The sequence below is a fragment of the Ascaphus truei genome, chromosome 15, assembly GCF_040206685.1.
Source record: "Ascaphus truei isolate aAscTru1 chromosome 15, aAscTru1.hap1, whole genome shotgun sequence".
NCBI lineage: Eukaryota > Metazoa > Chordata > Amphibia > Anura > Ascaphidae > Ascaphus > Ascaphus truei.
This window is the reverse complement of record NC_134497.1, coordinates 39,254,308-39,271,010: the sequence shown is the minus strand read 5'-3', so window position 1 is coordinate 39,271,010 and position 16,703 is coordinate 39,254,308. Positions and strand designations below refer to the sequence as shown.

The following is a 16,703-nucleotide window of genomic DNA, read 5'->3' as shown; positions in this document are numbered from 1 at the left end:
TTGTACCCTTAGTACAATTACAGTTAGGGCCCTCCTTTTTGAAGGATCAGGTTTTCAAATTTAAAACTCCCTTTTCCCCTGAGTTTGTAAACCTGCAGTCCCTTCTCACTGTAGTTAAAAGTTCTCCAGCAGCCGCTGAGTTAAGCTCTGCCGCTGCTAAAACTTCCATTGTAGAAGCAACCTTCCCTAGTTCACTTCCGTTTGTCCTATCTGTTATTCCTGTCCTTGACTCTAAGTCTGTCTCCTTGGGACCGGTGACAGCTATTAGCCTCCCTTCTACGGTCCTTCAGGCTATCACTTCAGAGATCAGCTTATCTGCCCCTGATCCCTTACGATGCTCTGAGTCTCCCCTTGTGGCTTCTAGGGTCTCCTCAGCACTCCCTGTGTTAACCCTTGGCTTCTCTCTGACTCCTAAGGCTAAAACCCCGGTTACGGCGCTGTAATGCGCGCCCGCGCTTTTGGCTGCGCGTTCCGGCGATTCCTCGGTCTGCAGCTCACTGCAGGAGCAGAGACCGGGGGGAGCGTGGCGGAGGAGTGACGGGGGCGCGGCCATGACGTCACCCGGCAGGTTCGCCCTCATTGGCTGAACCGCCGGGGGGCGTGCCTAGCCGCTCGACGCGAGTTCCTGGTCTCAATTCTATTGAGAGCAGGAGTAGCTCTCGCGCGAGCGCTGCGGCCCCCCCTCGCAGCGGGCCCGGCGCCATTGCGGGGAGGGCTCTCGTGAGCGCAGCGTCCGCCACAGCGGACGCTGTAGCAGGCAGCGGGGGCAAGGCCTAAGGTAGAGCCTGACTGCCTGCTCTCCACCTCTGCGGTAGTCTGTGAGATGCCTATCACCTTTTCTAAGAATCCTGTTTTGCAAGGTATTTCTCCTATTAAGTCTGTGATACCTGCAATTCCTGTAATTGGTTCTCAATCACCCACTTCAGTGACAAGCAAAATGTTCCTTGTTTCTATTGGAAAGTCTACCCCAGATTCTTTCACGGATCATGCCACAGCCTCCGGGATGATTAAAGATGACTTTAAGTCTGGGATGCCCACTCCTTTAATAATACTGTTTCACGCTGATTCGCCCACAGTATTCGGGGTATACACTACTGACTGTATGTCTACTACCACGAACTCAGGGGTATCGCATTTGGAACTTTCAGTAATACTCGCTGTGTCCCTTTTTTCAAAAAACCCCGTCTTTAAGATGGACTTGTATTTCTCTGTGTCTCCCACAATACTTGGGGTACTTACTATTGACTGTCCTGTCGCAAAACTAGGGTTACCTCTCAGGAAGGAGCCTGGAACTACCGATGTTAAGAACCCTATGTTTAAAACAGTAATATTTCGCATTGCTTCTCCCACAGTATCATGCGAGACCTGGGTACCTGGTACCTCCACTCCTAAGCCAAGCTCTAGTTCACTGTTTTCCTTCTCTGTGTTGGAGGTACCCAGCATTAACCCCAAGACTTCTATTCCTAAGCCTGTTACACCGTTTACCCGACTTCCTGCTTTCTCGGATAAGATCTGTTTTCTCACCTTTCAAACAGAGTTTTTACTCGCAGGTTTCTGTGCGGTGTCTGAAGTGCCCTTTCTGGATTGCATGTCTTCATTCTCTAGGACGAGGACACTCATGCTGGACCTCGTTGCTTTGCCTGAGGCGTCCATCCCTGTTCTTGATGGCCCCACTATGGGTTTGGACGTGCTGTCCCCTACTGTCTCCGTGATGCTTACTATGCCCTTCGCCAAGACCATAACTTTGGATTTGATTCCCCCCAAATTTCAGAGGCCAAAGGAGGCGGATCCTGCAACTGCATGTACCACAACCAACAATTACGTAAACACTACTACCAGCTCTCTCGAATTGCTTGGGATTACAAGCCTGGTTCGTATCAAGACTACTGCTCCAATATCTTGCAGTGAACCCGCCCGCCCTATACCCTCGCTAACCACCACCCTGAATTCCTTGGGAGCTAAAGACTCTCGCAACTTCTTACATGCTGATTCCACCAAGGCCATTGTCTGCCCCGAATTCCCCAATGTCATTTTTGTCCAACAATCAGTGTCCTGTGTCCCGTATTCTTGGATTATTACTATGCACCGGACACCTGGCTGCTGCCCTTCTGATGTCCCTATTCCGGAGTCCCCTGGTCCCATTGCCCATGTACCAAAGACCGCAGTGCCACCATTGTCCTTTGCGGCACTCGCCAATGTACACCTGTATTTTGGACCTAAATCTCGCCTGAGACACTTCAGGAACAACTCGATGTCTCCCAGACCTATGAATGGTCCTGTCCACCCAGGCTTCTCACCCAGTGGTGGGGGTACTGTAAGGAATCCCAACAAATCGTGGGCTTTCAACGTCACCTCTCGCCTAAGGAGGTTTAGAAACAACTCCATGTCCCCCAAATCTGTGATGGACCCTGTTCGTCCGGAGTTCTCACCTGGAGGGGGGGGGGGGTACTGTAAGGAATCCACTCCTGGCTTTGATTATAGCTTTTGCAGACTTCTGCAGTTGCAAAAGCTTCCTCTGGCAATCAATGACACATGTGCTGCTTCTCATTGCAGCTTCTGCCCTGTGCTCCATCATTGGAGAAATACTCACACACCCTCCTCCTGTGATTGGATCTCCGCTCTTTATATCTTGGGCTTTGGCACTGAAACAGTGCCGAGCATAAATTCCTACCCTGGACGTTACTGTCTCTGCCACAAGCCAGCCTGGCTTGTATCCTGGTGTACTAACCTTTTTGGTTCTTGTCCCTAGTTCCTGAGGCCTGCTGCTAGTTCCATGCGGGGGCCCGTTCCTGACTTCTCTGCTGAAGCGTTGTTTCCTGAGGCCGCCTGCTAGTTCCATGCAGGGGTCCGTTCCTGACTTCTCTGCTGAAGCGTTGTTTCCTGAGGCCGCCTGCTAGTTCCATGCGGGGGCCCGTTCCTGACTTCTGTGCTGAAGCGTTGGTTTCCCGACGCTGCCCTGCGGTGTACTTCGGCCAGCCTGCTGTCTCCCCCTGCTGAGACCGGCGTCATGGGCCGAGGCCGATCCTCACGAAGAGGTCACTCCTGCGCTCACGCTCCTAGGCTGAAGCGGGGAACTCCTGACTACCTGTTGCCGAACTCCTGCTTGAATAACGACGATGCTGCCTTCTCCACTCCTGACCCTGCTACGTACGACTACGAACTGCGCACTCCGGATCAGTCTGCGCGGACTAAGGTCGGTGATTATATAACCCCACCTCAGCCCCGCGATCCGGTCCCGGTTTGTGGCGAGCACAATCGTAACACACAACACAGACACAGCACACATAGTCAATCACAACACACACACACCCAGACAGAACACACAATCACAACCAACACAGACAACACATACACACTCAATCACAACCAACACAGGCACAACGCACACTCAATCACAACACACACTCAATCAGAACCAACACAAACACACCACACACATCAAACACAGACACAATCACACACTCAATCACAACCACAACACACACACCACACACTCATATCACAACACACACCACACACTCAATCACAACAGACACAGACACAACACACACATCACAACACAGACACACAACACACAATTAATACACACTTAATCACAACACACACACCACACACACAATCACACACAAACACAATCACAACCAACACAGACAACACACACATCACAACACACCACACACTCAATTACAACCAACACAGACAACACACACACATATCACAACACACTCCTCCCCCCCCAGGTGAAAGTACTATTACTGTACTGCATGCTCCGGTCCCCCATGCTGCTGAACACTGGAGCGAGTAAACAGACAGGAAGATAAGGAGGGCTTGTGTCTGTGTGCCGAGAGAAGCCCCGCCCCCGCTGCAAGCACAGGGAGCAGCAGCACGGAGCTTGTCAGCTGCTTGGACGCCCATGCACTGCTCTGCCCGCCCCCAGGTTTCGCCGCACAGCCTGCGCCCCCCCTAAATAATTTGGTGCGTCCCCCACCCCCGTTTGCGCACCGCTGACCTACACTACATTACGTAGATTACTGGGCAGCTAATGCCACATCTATATTCTCCAGACTATTACTCTGTGACCATTACCATCACTTACTGTCTTTCCAATTCCTTGCGAAACCTCCCGCAACTACTGAAGAAACAGAAATATTCATTTAATTTATCCCCCAAAAAGCTTGTTAAACTATTTCCCCAATACCCCCTCAAGAGAAGAGTTTCCCGTCTCACATGGTTTCTCTTACTGTTTCTATTGCTGTTGTTCTGTATCCGTAGGTAGAAGCAAGGCACTGTGGATTTATGTTAATGCAGATTTATTGCCAATAGATCGACGTTTCGGCCACACCAGGCCTTTTTCAAGAGTAAATGGCATAAAGTAAAAAGTCCAAAATGTCCGAATAAATAGACCCATCACCAGATGTCCCTCGTTAATCCTCAGTTTCGTCACCATCCAGCGCCGTTCGTCTCCTTCTGTTTGCAACATCACTCCGGTCACGTGGCAGCGTCATCAGGGATCCTTCCTAGGGCTCCGTCATGCCCAAGTGTTTCCCTGCAGACATTGCATGTTCCCGCAATGTTCTCGCGAGTGCGTGACGTCATCATGGTTGGCGTCCGTGCCGGGCGTCCTGCTCCCTCTGTTGCCTAGTGATCCGATATCTTGAGGTAAATTTGCATATTCTCGCGACGCTCTCGCGTGTATATGACGTCCCCACATCCAGCATCCATGCCCAGCATCCCGATTCCTCTGTGTATTCTTCTGTTGCCGAGTAACCTGGTCTATGCTGTAAGGCAGGGTTGTGTTAGTCACTTTATACTTATCCTCATACTAAGCTGACATATTCTTATAGTTTCACCATCACTGTAGTTCTTCCACAATGATTAGCATAGAGGAATATAGGCGATATAGGGATCAACATATACTTTATACCCACAAAAGATAAAATGCTGTATCCCCCTTCCTCCCACTTCCTTTATTTGCCTCCCAGGTACTGATCAGCAGGTGGTTATTTTTCCTTATCCACTTTGCCTTCTCTGTTTAACAACACTAGATTCACTAAAGTGCAATAGCCTCACATGCACTGTAACAACCACTCAAGTAAATGGCAATGAGCACGTGATCACTGCAGCTCTTTGCACCTCTCCCCTCACTCCTGTATTCTCCTCCCAGCCTTGTTCAGCACCATTGCTGCCCGTATGTAGCCTTACTCGGCCTGTTCAAACAATGGTCAGACAATTAGTGCTGAGGAGACGATAGGAAAAAGGATGGAGGTAAAACTTCATGTGCACTCTCACCTTTTTATTCTCCTGCTTTATTAGTATGATGCCCTCCTTCTCTAAATCAGAGACATCAAGGCCATGCCTGCCTTCCTCAGGTGTACTTGGCATGAAACTTTTTCATACTGACTCCTTTTACGCTTTAAGCTGCATTTCTGTATTTGATCATATATGTTCATGACCCTGCACTTGAGCTTAATGTTACACTTTACTTAGAGGCTGGTTCCACTTTTTTTAGTTTTAGTTTTCTTATTCAAGCCCAAACCGACATTGTTACCTCATTAGACTTTGGCTCAAGGCTTTTTCTATAGTCCAGTTTCCAAATCAACCATGGCCTGTTATACGCTCAGGTTGCTAATGGAACACATTCCTGCTACATCACCTTGTTACACCCACCTCCTTGTCAACCCCACTTTCTGTTTAATTTCACCTGAAGAAAACTCACATTTGTGGCACTTGTGTAATCGTGTCTGGGACTTTTTAATTACAAGTGTGGCCTGTGACTCCCATTCCTTTCAAACTGTGGTACATACAAGTGAGCCATTGTATATACATTGCTCTCCATTAACTTCTGTTCACCTCAAAAACTGTAGAGAAGAAAGAAAAGACAAGTCACATTATTAACATCTTGTATCTTTTTTCAGCTCTTCGTTTATAAAATAGACATTACTTTGAGACCTCACTAACTGTCCCAATTTTAGGTTTGTAAATTGTGCGAGAAACGAGGAAGAACAGAACCTCGTGGCGTTTCAGTATGACGGGGAAATCTACTACAGAACCTGTACAGACCTTCCTCCACACACACAGCTCCTGCTCTGGTATGGAGATGACTATGGGAAAGAGCTTGGTATCAAGTGGGGTACGCTGTGGAAAAGTAACGCGCCAACACCAGGTAATCAGGAATATGTGTGTTGTGTGGTTTTTACATCTCTATTATCTTATTACTGATGTTAAATTGCAAATATTGATAGATCTGCATACACCATTATGGGTCAACTATAACTTAATATCACTAAACTTGACTAGAGTCAAAGGGCCGGATACATCAAGCTGCGGTAACCAAAAATGCTGAATTACCGCCCATAAAAAAGTGCCTTATTATTACCGTGCAATGAATCAGCGTTGCAGCGCCAAAAATAAAGCACTTGTTATCGGACCTGTTAAAAGCATCGGATCTGATAAAAAAAACAGACACAATACCTAATTTTCAAGTAAAAACCGCCATACATCAAGTTTCGATATTTATCGTAATGGGATCAACGGCAGAAATACCGCAAATATTATATCACCTACTCCAGGCTGGCGTTAGTCCTGTCTTTCCTATGTATATAATGGCCAATATACTGCCCATTATATACATAGGCCAGATAAGCTAAACCAACATGGAATAGATGATAAAATAGTTATTAAAATACATTACAGTACATGTTAACTCTTTAGTAATCCACGGGTCAACTAGTCATCAGTTTCCATGACTAGCTGACCACAAAGGGAATAATTTAAACATTACATTACACTGCCTACCCCCCTTTGACACCTTAGTGGCTAGTAAAGTATAGTTAGTTCTTGGTTTGTCCCGCAAACATAAACAAAACACTACGGCCCAGATACATCAAATTCTGTTAAAGTGGGGTTGATATCACACCCGGGGAAATAATAAACTAAAGGGTGTTATTACCACAATTTTAAGGTGATATTAATCAAGATTGTGGTAGTAATAATTTACTGGGTGTGATTTTTTGGCCAATCTCACGATATCTGAACTAACGCGACCTTTAATAATGTGTTACATACCACATTGGGTTTAAATTTCTATCATAGGCTTCTGTAATGTCTATTATTACAGAAACCTATGATCAAAATAACATTAACCCGTTTCATGCCTGTGTTTAACAAGGTATACCAGAGGCATCAAAGGGGTTAATACTTTATTAAAAGAATACATTAGCTAACCCTGTTGACCCAGTTAGTGGCCAGTAAAGCATTGCCATTGTAGTCACTAAGGTAATTAATGGGTTAACCCCTCTCACCACCACCCCTATGCCCCCCCCCCCCCCCCACGGGAAGCCTAACCACCCTTCTCAGGGCAACTACCACTATCACCCACATTCCTTACCTCTGCCCCCCTTCTAGACTAATGCCCAATATCCCTATTAGACAAATGTGGTTTTAAACATTAACAAAAAATATATACATGTTTTAAACAAAACAAAAAAGAACATTCAAAATACATTTTACACATGAAACCATTGATTATCACTGTGAATAACTAGGCTCTCTCAATGGGAGGCCCAGATATCCACATTGGCAATAAATGGTAACCCAGTAATAAATATATACATCAACAATATTAGAAAACATTAATAACCCCCCCTTCATTACCTCAGTAGCTAACCGCTAAGGTAAATAAGGGATTTGTGATGAATGCCCTTTTTTGGGTGCTTTGATGTGACCTTAAAGGGTGGGAATCACATTCCATGATTTTGCATTGTGTGTGCATGTATGTATATATATATATGTATATATATGTATGTATAATATATATGTATATATATATTTATATATATTTGGCGTAGATAACCTAGGCGCAAAAGGATGAGATAGGATGGAGAAAAAATATATAATATTTAATACCAAAATGTTGGTTACTATTTTATAATAAAATTCAAGAAGAACACCATCTACCCCAGTTTTGTACTGATTAAAACAACATAAAGCTCTACTAATTGCATCTACCATTGAATTAACCAACTAACTCTACATATGGGACATTATTCTCATGGATATAATTTTATATGGTGACAATTTGTCTTATTAGAGATTCGAATCAGCTGTTCCTCCATTCTCATATTTGTGTGAGAATGGAGGAAGCGGCTTGGCTGCTCAGCGCCAAAAATAAAAAAGTCCTGGCAGCTCCAACCCGCGTCACGCCGCCAGCCAATATCCGATCGCACCTGGTGAGTTGGTGACTGGGTTTGTCGACCACTGTTTATATGTATATGTGTTTAATAAAATGCAATGTTTGTATGGTGGAGAATCAGTAACACAAGTACACACTCTTTATTCCCTAAAAAAAACTTTAAACAATTTAATTAAAAAATCAACACAGTTCTAGAATTCACTGGATGATATTGGTATAGCTTAATAAAGTCTGAATTACATCTGTGATGTCAAATACAATAATTGGGCATTTGGTTCCTGCTTTAACAATGGAGATGTAACAGATATTTGGGTCATCCTATAACTATTAGAGACCTGGTACATGGTGCGGTAACGGGAACACCCGGTGACTGATATGTGAGCTTCTAATGAGACACGTATTCTATTCATTGTACAAACATTTTTAATTATACCTTCACAACTGAAACTATCGGCTTACTATCAAAGGATTTGAAAAGATTTCTGCCACTTGGTGTTTTGCAGCTAGTGCGATTTCTTTAGTTAGATTTCCTTTTAAATCGTTAAATATTATTATCCACTTTAAATGTATGATCCACTACATCTATTCTCCCGGCCCTAATGCTGCACATGTTGTGCTAAACCCTTCATTTTTACAATGTACATCTACAGTTTATTTCATCCTGAACTTTTTGGGATATGCCAACTTACCTCTCCTTCATGAGCTTTTGTAAAACAGTTTGTGTAACAGTAACTTTTTTATCTCATCTAGTACAAAGCAAAGCACCAATAATCCACCCATGCCAACATTGCAAGGTTGCTTTTAGCAGTCAGTATTACCTCCTCAAACATTTGAAGTTCAAACACCCAAATGAGTATATGGAAACGATAAGGACAGAACAATCTTGCAACATTCCAATAAATATGACAGAAAATGCATCTTTCAACCAGTCAACGCAATTAATAAACAACGTAACTGCTTCTCATTCCAAAAGATTTATATTAGCAGCTGCCACAGGAAAAGATCTTGGACAAAGTGGGAAAAGTCGGACTTGGTTACCAGGCCAGAACCTACAGAAGAGGACAAACAAAGGGGAGAGACCACATGTATGTGGGGAATGTGGGAAGGGATTTAGTCAGTTATCACATCTGAACACACACAAGAGGACACACACAGGGGAGAGACCGTATGTATGTGGAGAATGTGGGAAGAGATTTAGTGACTTATCCAGCCTGAGGACACACAAGAGGACACACACAGGAGAGAGACCGCATGTATGTGGGGAATGTGGGAAAGGATTTAGTCAGTTATCACATCTGAACACACACAAGAGGACACACACAGGGGAGAGACCGTATGTATGTGGGGAATGTGGGAAGGGATTTAGTGACTTATCCAGCCTGAGGACACACAAGAGGACACACACAGGGGAGAGACCGCATGTATGTGGGGAATGTGGGAAGGGATTTAGTCGGTTACCACATTTGAACACGCATAGGAGGACACACACAGGGGAGAAACCGCATGTATGTGGGGAATGTGGGAAAGGATTTAGTGATGTATCCAGCCTGAACACACACATGAGGATACACACAGGGGAGAGACCGCATATATGTGGGGAATGTGGGAAAGGGTTTAGTCAGTTATCACATCTGAACACACACAAGAGGACACACACAGGGGAGAGACCGCATGTATGTGGGGAATGTGGGAAGGGATTTAGTCGGCTTTCACATCTGAACACACACAAGAGGACACACTCAGGGGAGAGACCGCATGTATGTGGGGAATGCTGGAAGGGATTTAGTGATGTATCCAGCCTGAACACACACATGAGGACACACACAGGGGTGAGACCTCATATATGTGGTGAATGTGGGAAAGGATTTAGTCAGTTATCACATCTGAACACACACAAGAGGACACACACAGGGGAGAGACCGCATGTATGTGGGGAATGTGGGAAGGTATTTAGTCGGTTATCACATCTGAACATACACAAGAGGACACACACAGGGGAGAGACCGCATGTATGTGGGGAATGTGGGAAGGGATTTTGTGACTTTTCCAGCCTGATCAGACACATGAGGACACACACAGGGGAGAAACCGCATGTATGTGGGGAATGTGGAAAGGGATTTAGTGTGTCATGCAGCCTGAACACACACAAGAGGACACACAGGGGTGACACCCCATGTATGTGGGAAAGGATTTAGTCGTTTTTCACATTTGAACACCACAAGGGGACACACAGGGGAGAGACCGTATGTATGTGGGAAGGGATTTAGTCGGTTATCGCAGAGAAGCCTGCACAAAGACTGTGCTGAGATCAAGACACCCAGAGACCTATATTTCCTGGACACAGAGAACCCAGGAACCTGACAGAGGCTGACATGGGAGGCCACCTGCTTAAGGTACTTCCTGAGACTTTGTGGAGATAGGCTGGTAATGGGAAAAATCCCTCCAGTCCTGCAGATAGGGTATTGGGAAATAAGTTAGCCGTTTCAAAGGGATAGGGGTTTGTTATTTTGTTGTTTTTGTATGTTTTGACTGGATAAAGGAACAGGCTCAATAAAGCCAAGATATAATTTCACCCTAATTGGTCTTCATTATATGTACTTCTGCAAACATCTCTTACATATGTTGTTTGAAGTGGGATGAGAGGTGGCCCTTGAATTTCAAAGGGGCCCCAGAGACCGCCTGTTAAATTTTTGTGCTTTTGCCTGCATACAGTTCCTGCAAATGCCTTTGCAACAAAACAAAGAATCACGTGCAGAAGTGACCAGATTTAAAGGGCTACACATCCAGGCAGGAAAGCTACAATTGCACTGGAGAAAGCCACAATGTCACAGTTTGACTGGGAGGACGGTGACCCACACAAGGGACTGATGCTGTGACCAGAGTCTATCCCACCAATTGTGAGGGGGGGAAAAACCTGGGAATTTAAATTTGCTGCCCAGCTGAAGTCAAATACAGGCATCTTCAGGGCTGGTCAAGGGATCGTCACTTATTGGTTCTGGCTTCGCTTCCCTGCCATGGTTAGTTGAGGGTTAACTATGTATATTAGATTCTAGTAGCGCACTTTTTCCTTCACTTGTATTCTCTATACACAGGTTAAAGTTACAGGTCAAAGTTATACAGTTTCTATACAAGAATCTGAAAGTGTATCTACACGAGTTTGGAGATTGGATGATGGTTATATTTTTAAAAGAAAACACTGTATTACAGCCTCGCTGGAAGGGCCTGTATCGAGTATTGTTACAACAGATGCAAAGCTCACCTTCCATGTGACTCATTGTAAAGTGGTTTCCTCTATCAAAGACACCTACACAAGTTTTTAAAGAACCAAAAGAAATTTAAACAAGTTTTTTTAAAGAACCAAAAGACATTTACACAAGTCTTTAAAAGAACTAAAATACACTTATACCAGTTTTTTATGGTTGAAGAATCAAAATAATAAGAAGTTTACATTTTTATATATTTATTATAGCTGAATTATTGTATACTAACCTTATATTTTTTATGTTTTATATTTTAGATACTAACATATAGTTTAGGATTCTGACTGGAAATTACTAAATAGATCAGTGGATCCTGGTTTGGTTATTATTAGGGGTTATTTGTATTATTATTATTATTATTTTTTATCTGGTAACCAAATGTAAGGGGTATAGAGATGAAAAGGGTTCCATATTCTATTATATCTATGTGTGTTAGGATATTGGAAGATAGCAGAGGAGAGAAATGTGTTATTAGATTTAGTATATAGGATGGCCTTAGTAACAATATTATATTTAGTTATATCTATATATGTATTTTTAAGTGTCGCAGGAGGAGGAGTGAGCTATATATCTATATCTATGTTAAGGGATATATCAAGATTTAATGTGTTTATAACCATTTCTATAGAAGAGCTGAACTAGCAATGGTTTTATATGTTATAGTTAGATAGATTTTTCAGTATAGTACAGTATATCTATTCAGAAGATGCATATATATATTTATATCAAATGAAAGATCAGAGAGATAAAATGTGGGAAAATGTTGTTTGTTCAGATTACCCAAATCTAGGTACTCAAATTTGACTATGATATATGTAGACATATCAAATGTAATAACACTATGTATTGTGCAGGAGATTTTATTTTTAGTTTGGTACAGTTAGAAACGAATGTAACTATAAGAGCAGAAATGTTTGTGTAGTGGTGGAGAAGAATGTGGTACCTATGTACCTAACAATACGGCTAATATTACACATGATATATTAGGTATAAAAATAATAGTGTCTAAATTGGAAGACTCCTTGAAAAGTATTCTATAGCAGGAATTTGGAATTGGCCACATGGTTTAAATTACTAGGAGCAAAACTTGTGTGTTGCTGATTATATGTGTATGTGTGTTTGTTGTTATGATTATTGTTATCTTTTGCGTTAAAGGATTGATCACCAATCTAACCATTAAAGTAATTTTCTCCATGCCCCTCCAAGAAGATATATATGAAGAACAAACAGAAATCTCTTTTGTACAATAATACCCTCCTGATGTGATCCAACAACAAATACATTCTTACCAGGAGAGGGAAAAACAACTGCGAATGGATAAGGAGTGGGTGAAACTCCAAGAGATTGATGATCCGGACCAAGGGTTACAATAAAGAAATACCCTCTACTAGGAAAGGATACCGTGTTTGCCAAGAATAAAGTTATACATTTCTCACTGAAGATTTCGAAAAGTATAAAATGAGGGATTGACGAAATAATATTGCTGAAATGAAGATACTGTTGATATATTACTGGAATTGACTGGGGGGGTGGTCTCTGGAGAAGGATTGAAAGTGATGTTCAGCTTCCATTTTGTAAAGTCTGTTATGTCTAGTATCCATTTTGTTAGTAAAAATGTGTATGTGGTGTGACTGAGAGTGTTTTGTTTCTAAGTAGATTTACGACTGTGCCTAAAGTAACGCCCACATTCTTGTGATAGTGTGTACCAGGTATCTATTCATGGCTGTTTTGAGGCCAGTTCTAACCAGGTTTAATGAGCTGTAAGATGATTGGTTTAAGAATTAAGGAGTGGTTAGTATAATCTGCCTAGTAACACATTTTGAACACAGGAAATTAAATGTATAAAGGTTGCTGCCTGAACACTCCCTGGCAGAGAGAGTCTTGTAGACTTTTGAATGAGTATGATTACTGTATATATGTGAAATAAAAACTACTTATTATCAACTGAACCCCGTTTATCAATTTGAAACTGTGACAGGGTGAATGAACGTCACCACCTTTATGCCTGACAGACCTATGTTTAAATCTGCAGTGCAGCAGGGACGAGGTTAACTTTCAGCTCGGAGGTCTGGTTAATTGGCCTGATCCCAGCTGTCTCATCAAGGAGCTTTAAAAACCCCAGGCTGCATGCACACACATGCAGCCCCGTCTGAACCAGAGAGAGTACTGAAATGCTGAAGTAGGATTACTGCTATAAGGTCTGTCTTCAATATACATTTTTGATGAACTGTTTGCTATACTGTTACGCTGAAATCTAAACAGCCCTTGTTGGGGAAAGGGGTAAACCCCGCTCAGGACTTATTTTCTGTTTTATATGCTAAAAAGAAGCTGTTTTGTTTTTGTGTGCTGGGAGAGACACTCACTGACTCCAAGCAACTGGAGTGGGATTTCCGGTCGGAGTACTGCTGGGTCCAGTTTAAAAGCTTGGACGGGTTGTGTAAACCACAAAGATACCAGAAACTCTGCTTTTACTCACACTGGGTCGTGTGAGTACATATGTATTAGCAACCACTTACCCCCATTGATTTTCCACATCTGAGTTTGGAGAGGTCAGGACGTATCCTGTAAAGATACCAACCTGTTTGATTTTTGCTCACACAAGGTGTAAGTATTTTATTAGCTTGGCCCCCCATACCACTATATTAGCAGTACATCGATTGCATCTGTATTGTATTGTGTCTTAATCACATGCTCCCCCATTTTTTCCGTTTCCATGTTTGTTTAAGGGCTCTGGATTGTCCCTACTCTGGGGTTGACGCAGACGGGATCTAAGGTTTGTCTCTAACTGTAAGCACTGTTCTGAGACTCAAGGTAAGCGCCTGGTTGTTCTTGTTCCCAACACACTAAGGAGACGGTTCTTGAACAAGTTGTGTTGGAACAATTCCTACATGTAATAACCACTTCCGCACGCTCTTGGGTAAAACGCCATGCTGCTGATACCCTAGATTTGGCTGTCCGACTCGTTGAGAACTTCCTTGGGGCCGAGGATCAGGCGAGTGTCTTGGACCCGACTTCACCGGCACTTGCGGACGCCCAAAGAGGGAGACCGGACTAACTGGGAAACTACGGCCCCTACATATGCAACTGCCAAGTGCCACGAAAGGAGCAGTCCTTCCAGCAAGGGAGAGGTCCAAACGCCGGTCACCGCCGAGACCCTCATCTACTTCCTGTCGTCGTCAAATGAGAGGAACTTCAGAGAACGTCTGTGACAGAGTGAAGTCAACTCCTATCAGTTACGCCTGGGAGACATATGTCTGAGTGCTTCATCCAGCACTCATAAGGGTTAACTCAGGTGGAAGTTAGGAAATCAGAACTCTTTAGCTGACACCTGAGAGCCAGCAAGGTAGATAAAGGATCATGTGACTGGCATTAGCTGCCAGAGAGAGAGAGAGTGAGAAGCACACTGCTGCGTGAACCCTTAGCCAGAGGGATTTCACCAAAGACTACTTCAACTAAAGTAAGGAATATTCATTTGTTTACTGACTGGTTAAAGTACCCTTATGGTTTGGTTCTGGTTTAGCCAGCCAGCCTGCTAGATAGGTCTGCTGTGTTATTAGTCAGTTTTTCTCCCAAAGTGGAGCAGGATTTATTTTGTTAAAGGGACAGCATGTTATGTTACTGTGGAGAAATAAAGCCACTGAACGTTTTTATTTATCCTGAAACTATACGTGTGGACTTTTCCCTGACCTCGGCTACAGGCCGTCCTGCCACAGGTGGTATCAGAAGTGGGATGTCGGACGGCCCCTGTATCTGAAGGGCCACACAAGAAAAAAATGGAGAATTTTTTTTCTCAGTTCCTTGAGCAACAGCTCCAGCTAGCAGAGAAGCAAGCAGAGCGACAAGCCCAGCAAGATGAGCGACAAGCCCAGCAAGATGAGCAACAGGCCCGGCGAGAGGAAAAGCTACTCCAACTGCTGGTCGAAGGCCCAACCCCAGGCAGACCAGGGATTCCAAATAACCCACCGGTGATGCTGCCTAAAATGAAGCCAAACGAAGACCCAGAGGCATTTCTCCTCACTTTTGAAAGGGTAGCCATGGCCCACAGCTGGACAGTTGATCGCTGGGTAACGACTCTGGCTCCACTCCTCATAGGGGAAGCTCAGGCAGCCTACCAGGCTCTTCCAGCGGACGAGGCCATGGACTATCAGAAACTAAAGGCTGCTATTCTGGATCGCCTAGGCCTCACGCCAGAGACCTACCGACAGCGGTTCCGGACAGTCAAATATACAAACCGAGACAGACCCCGGGTCGTAGCCCACCACTTAGTAGACTTATGTGCCAGGTGGATACAACCAGAAAAACATGACAAGGCAGAGATCCTTGAACAGTTTGTGCTCGAGCAGTTCATACAGATACTGCCCCCCTCCTCCCGCTCCTGGGTAAAAAGACACGCTGCATTTTCCCTGGATTCAGCGGTCCGCTTGGTGGAAAACTTCCTGGGCGACGACACCCAACAGGATAGCTGGGAACGGCCGGTGCAAACACCAGTTGCTTCTGGTGATATTAGAGGCAGGAGAGCAGACAATAGAGGGGTCTACAACCTGCCAGCTCGGGAGATCCAGTCAACGGAGGGTACAAACTCCCGCAGAGATACCCATCCTGGGTCCGAGGCCACTGTATCACTCAAAGAGGCCGCCACCCACAGTTATCCCAGAGAACCTGGACTCCTGTCACCCACCCGGTGGAGAGGATAACCCCACCAACCAGAAGGGAGGACCCCATCCAACAGCGGAGAGGTCCAAACACCGAGCCCCGTCGAGAGCTTCCGCGGACGACCGAGTTTGCGGACTCAGGAGATGAGGAAATGGACTGTTCATATGGCAGAACCACTGCCATAGCTTGTCTCCGAGGGGACCACAATCCGTGGTTAGTCCCAGCATCTCTGGAGGGGACAAAAGTAAACGCCATGCTGGACTCGGGCTCTGGAAAAACCCTGATCCTAGAGGGCCTAATTCCAAGCAATAGACTATCTCATGACTCTCCTTGGAATATCAAGTGTATCCATGGGGATACAAAGAGATACCCGACGGCGAACGTTACACTGCGTATCCAGGATCAAGAGGCTAGCCTACTAGTGGGAGTTGCTCCCTGGCTACCTGCTCCTGTTCTACTTGGCTGAGACTGGCCCTACCTCGAAACATTGTTGGCCCCTACTCCTACAGAGCCTACTTCTCTGGTACCGGAGAAGCCCGGAGACTTGTTCCCTTTTTCCCCAGAGATTTTCCCCCGTAGACACCATGTCCCAAAGACAC

General features: G+C 44.5%; 1 protein-coding gene across 3 annotated transcripts in view; it reads left to right on the top strand.

Annotated features, from left to right (window-relative positions):
* The window catches only part of LOC142466840 (uncharacterized), a 30,835-nt gene extending 20,072 nt beyond the window's left edge, over positions 1–10,763 (top strand). For 2 of the 3 annotated variants that reach the window (XM_075572344.1, XM_075572345.1), the window contains exons 2-3: positions 5,973–6,163; positions 8,942–10,763. In XM_075572344.1, coding sequence (XP_075428459.1) covers positions 5,973–6,163; positions 8,942–10,386 — 1,636 coding nt within the window. In that variant the 3' untranslated portion in view covers positions 10,387–10,763. Of the gene's footprint in view, positions 1–3,066; positions 3,194–5,972; positions 6,164–8,941 lie in introns of those variants that run through there. The other variant, XM_075572346.1, reaches the window with a different exon arrangement.
* The last annotated feature ends 5,940 nt before the right edge of the window (positions 10,764–16,703 follow it).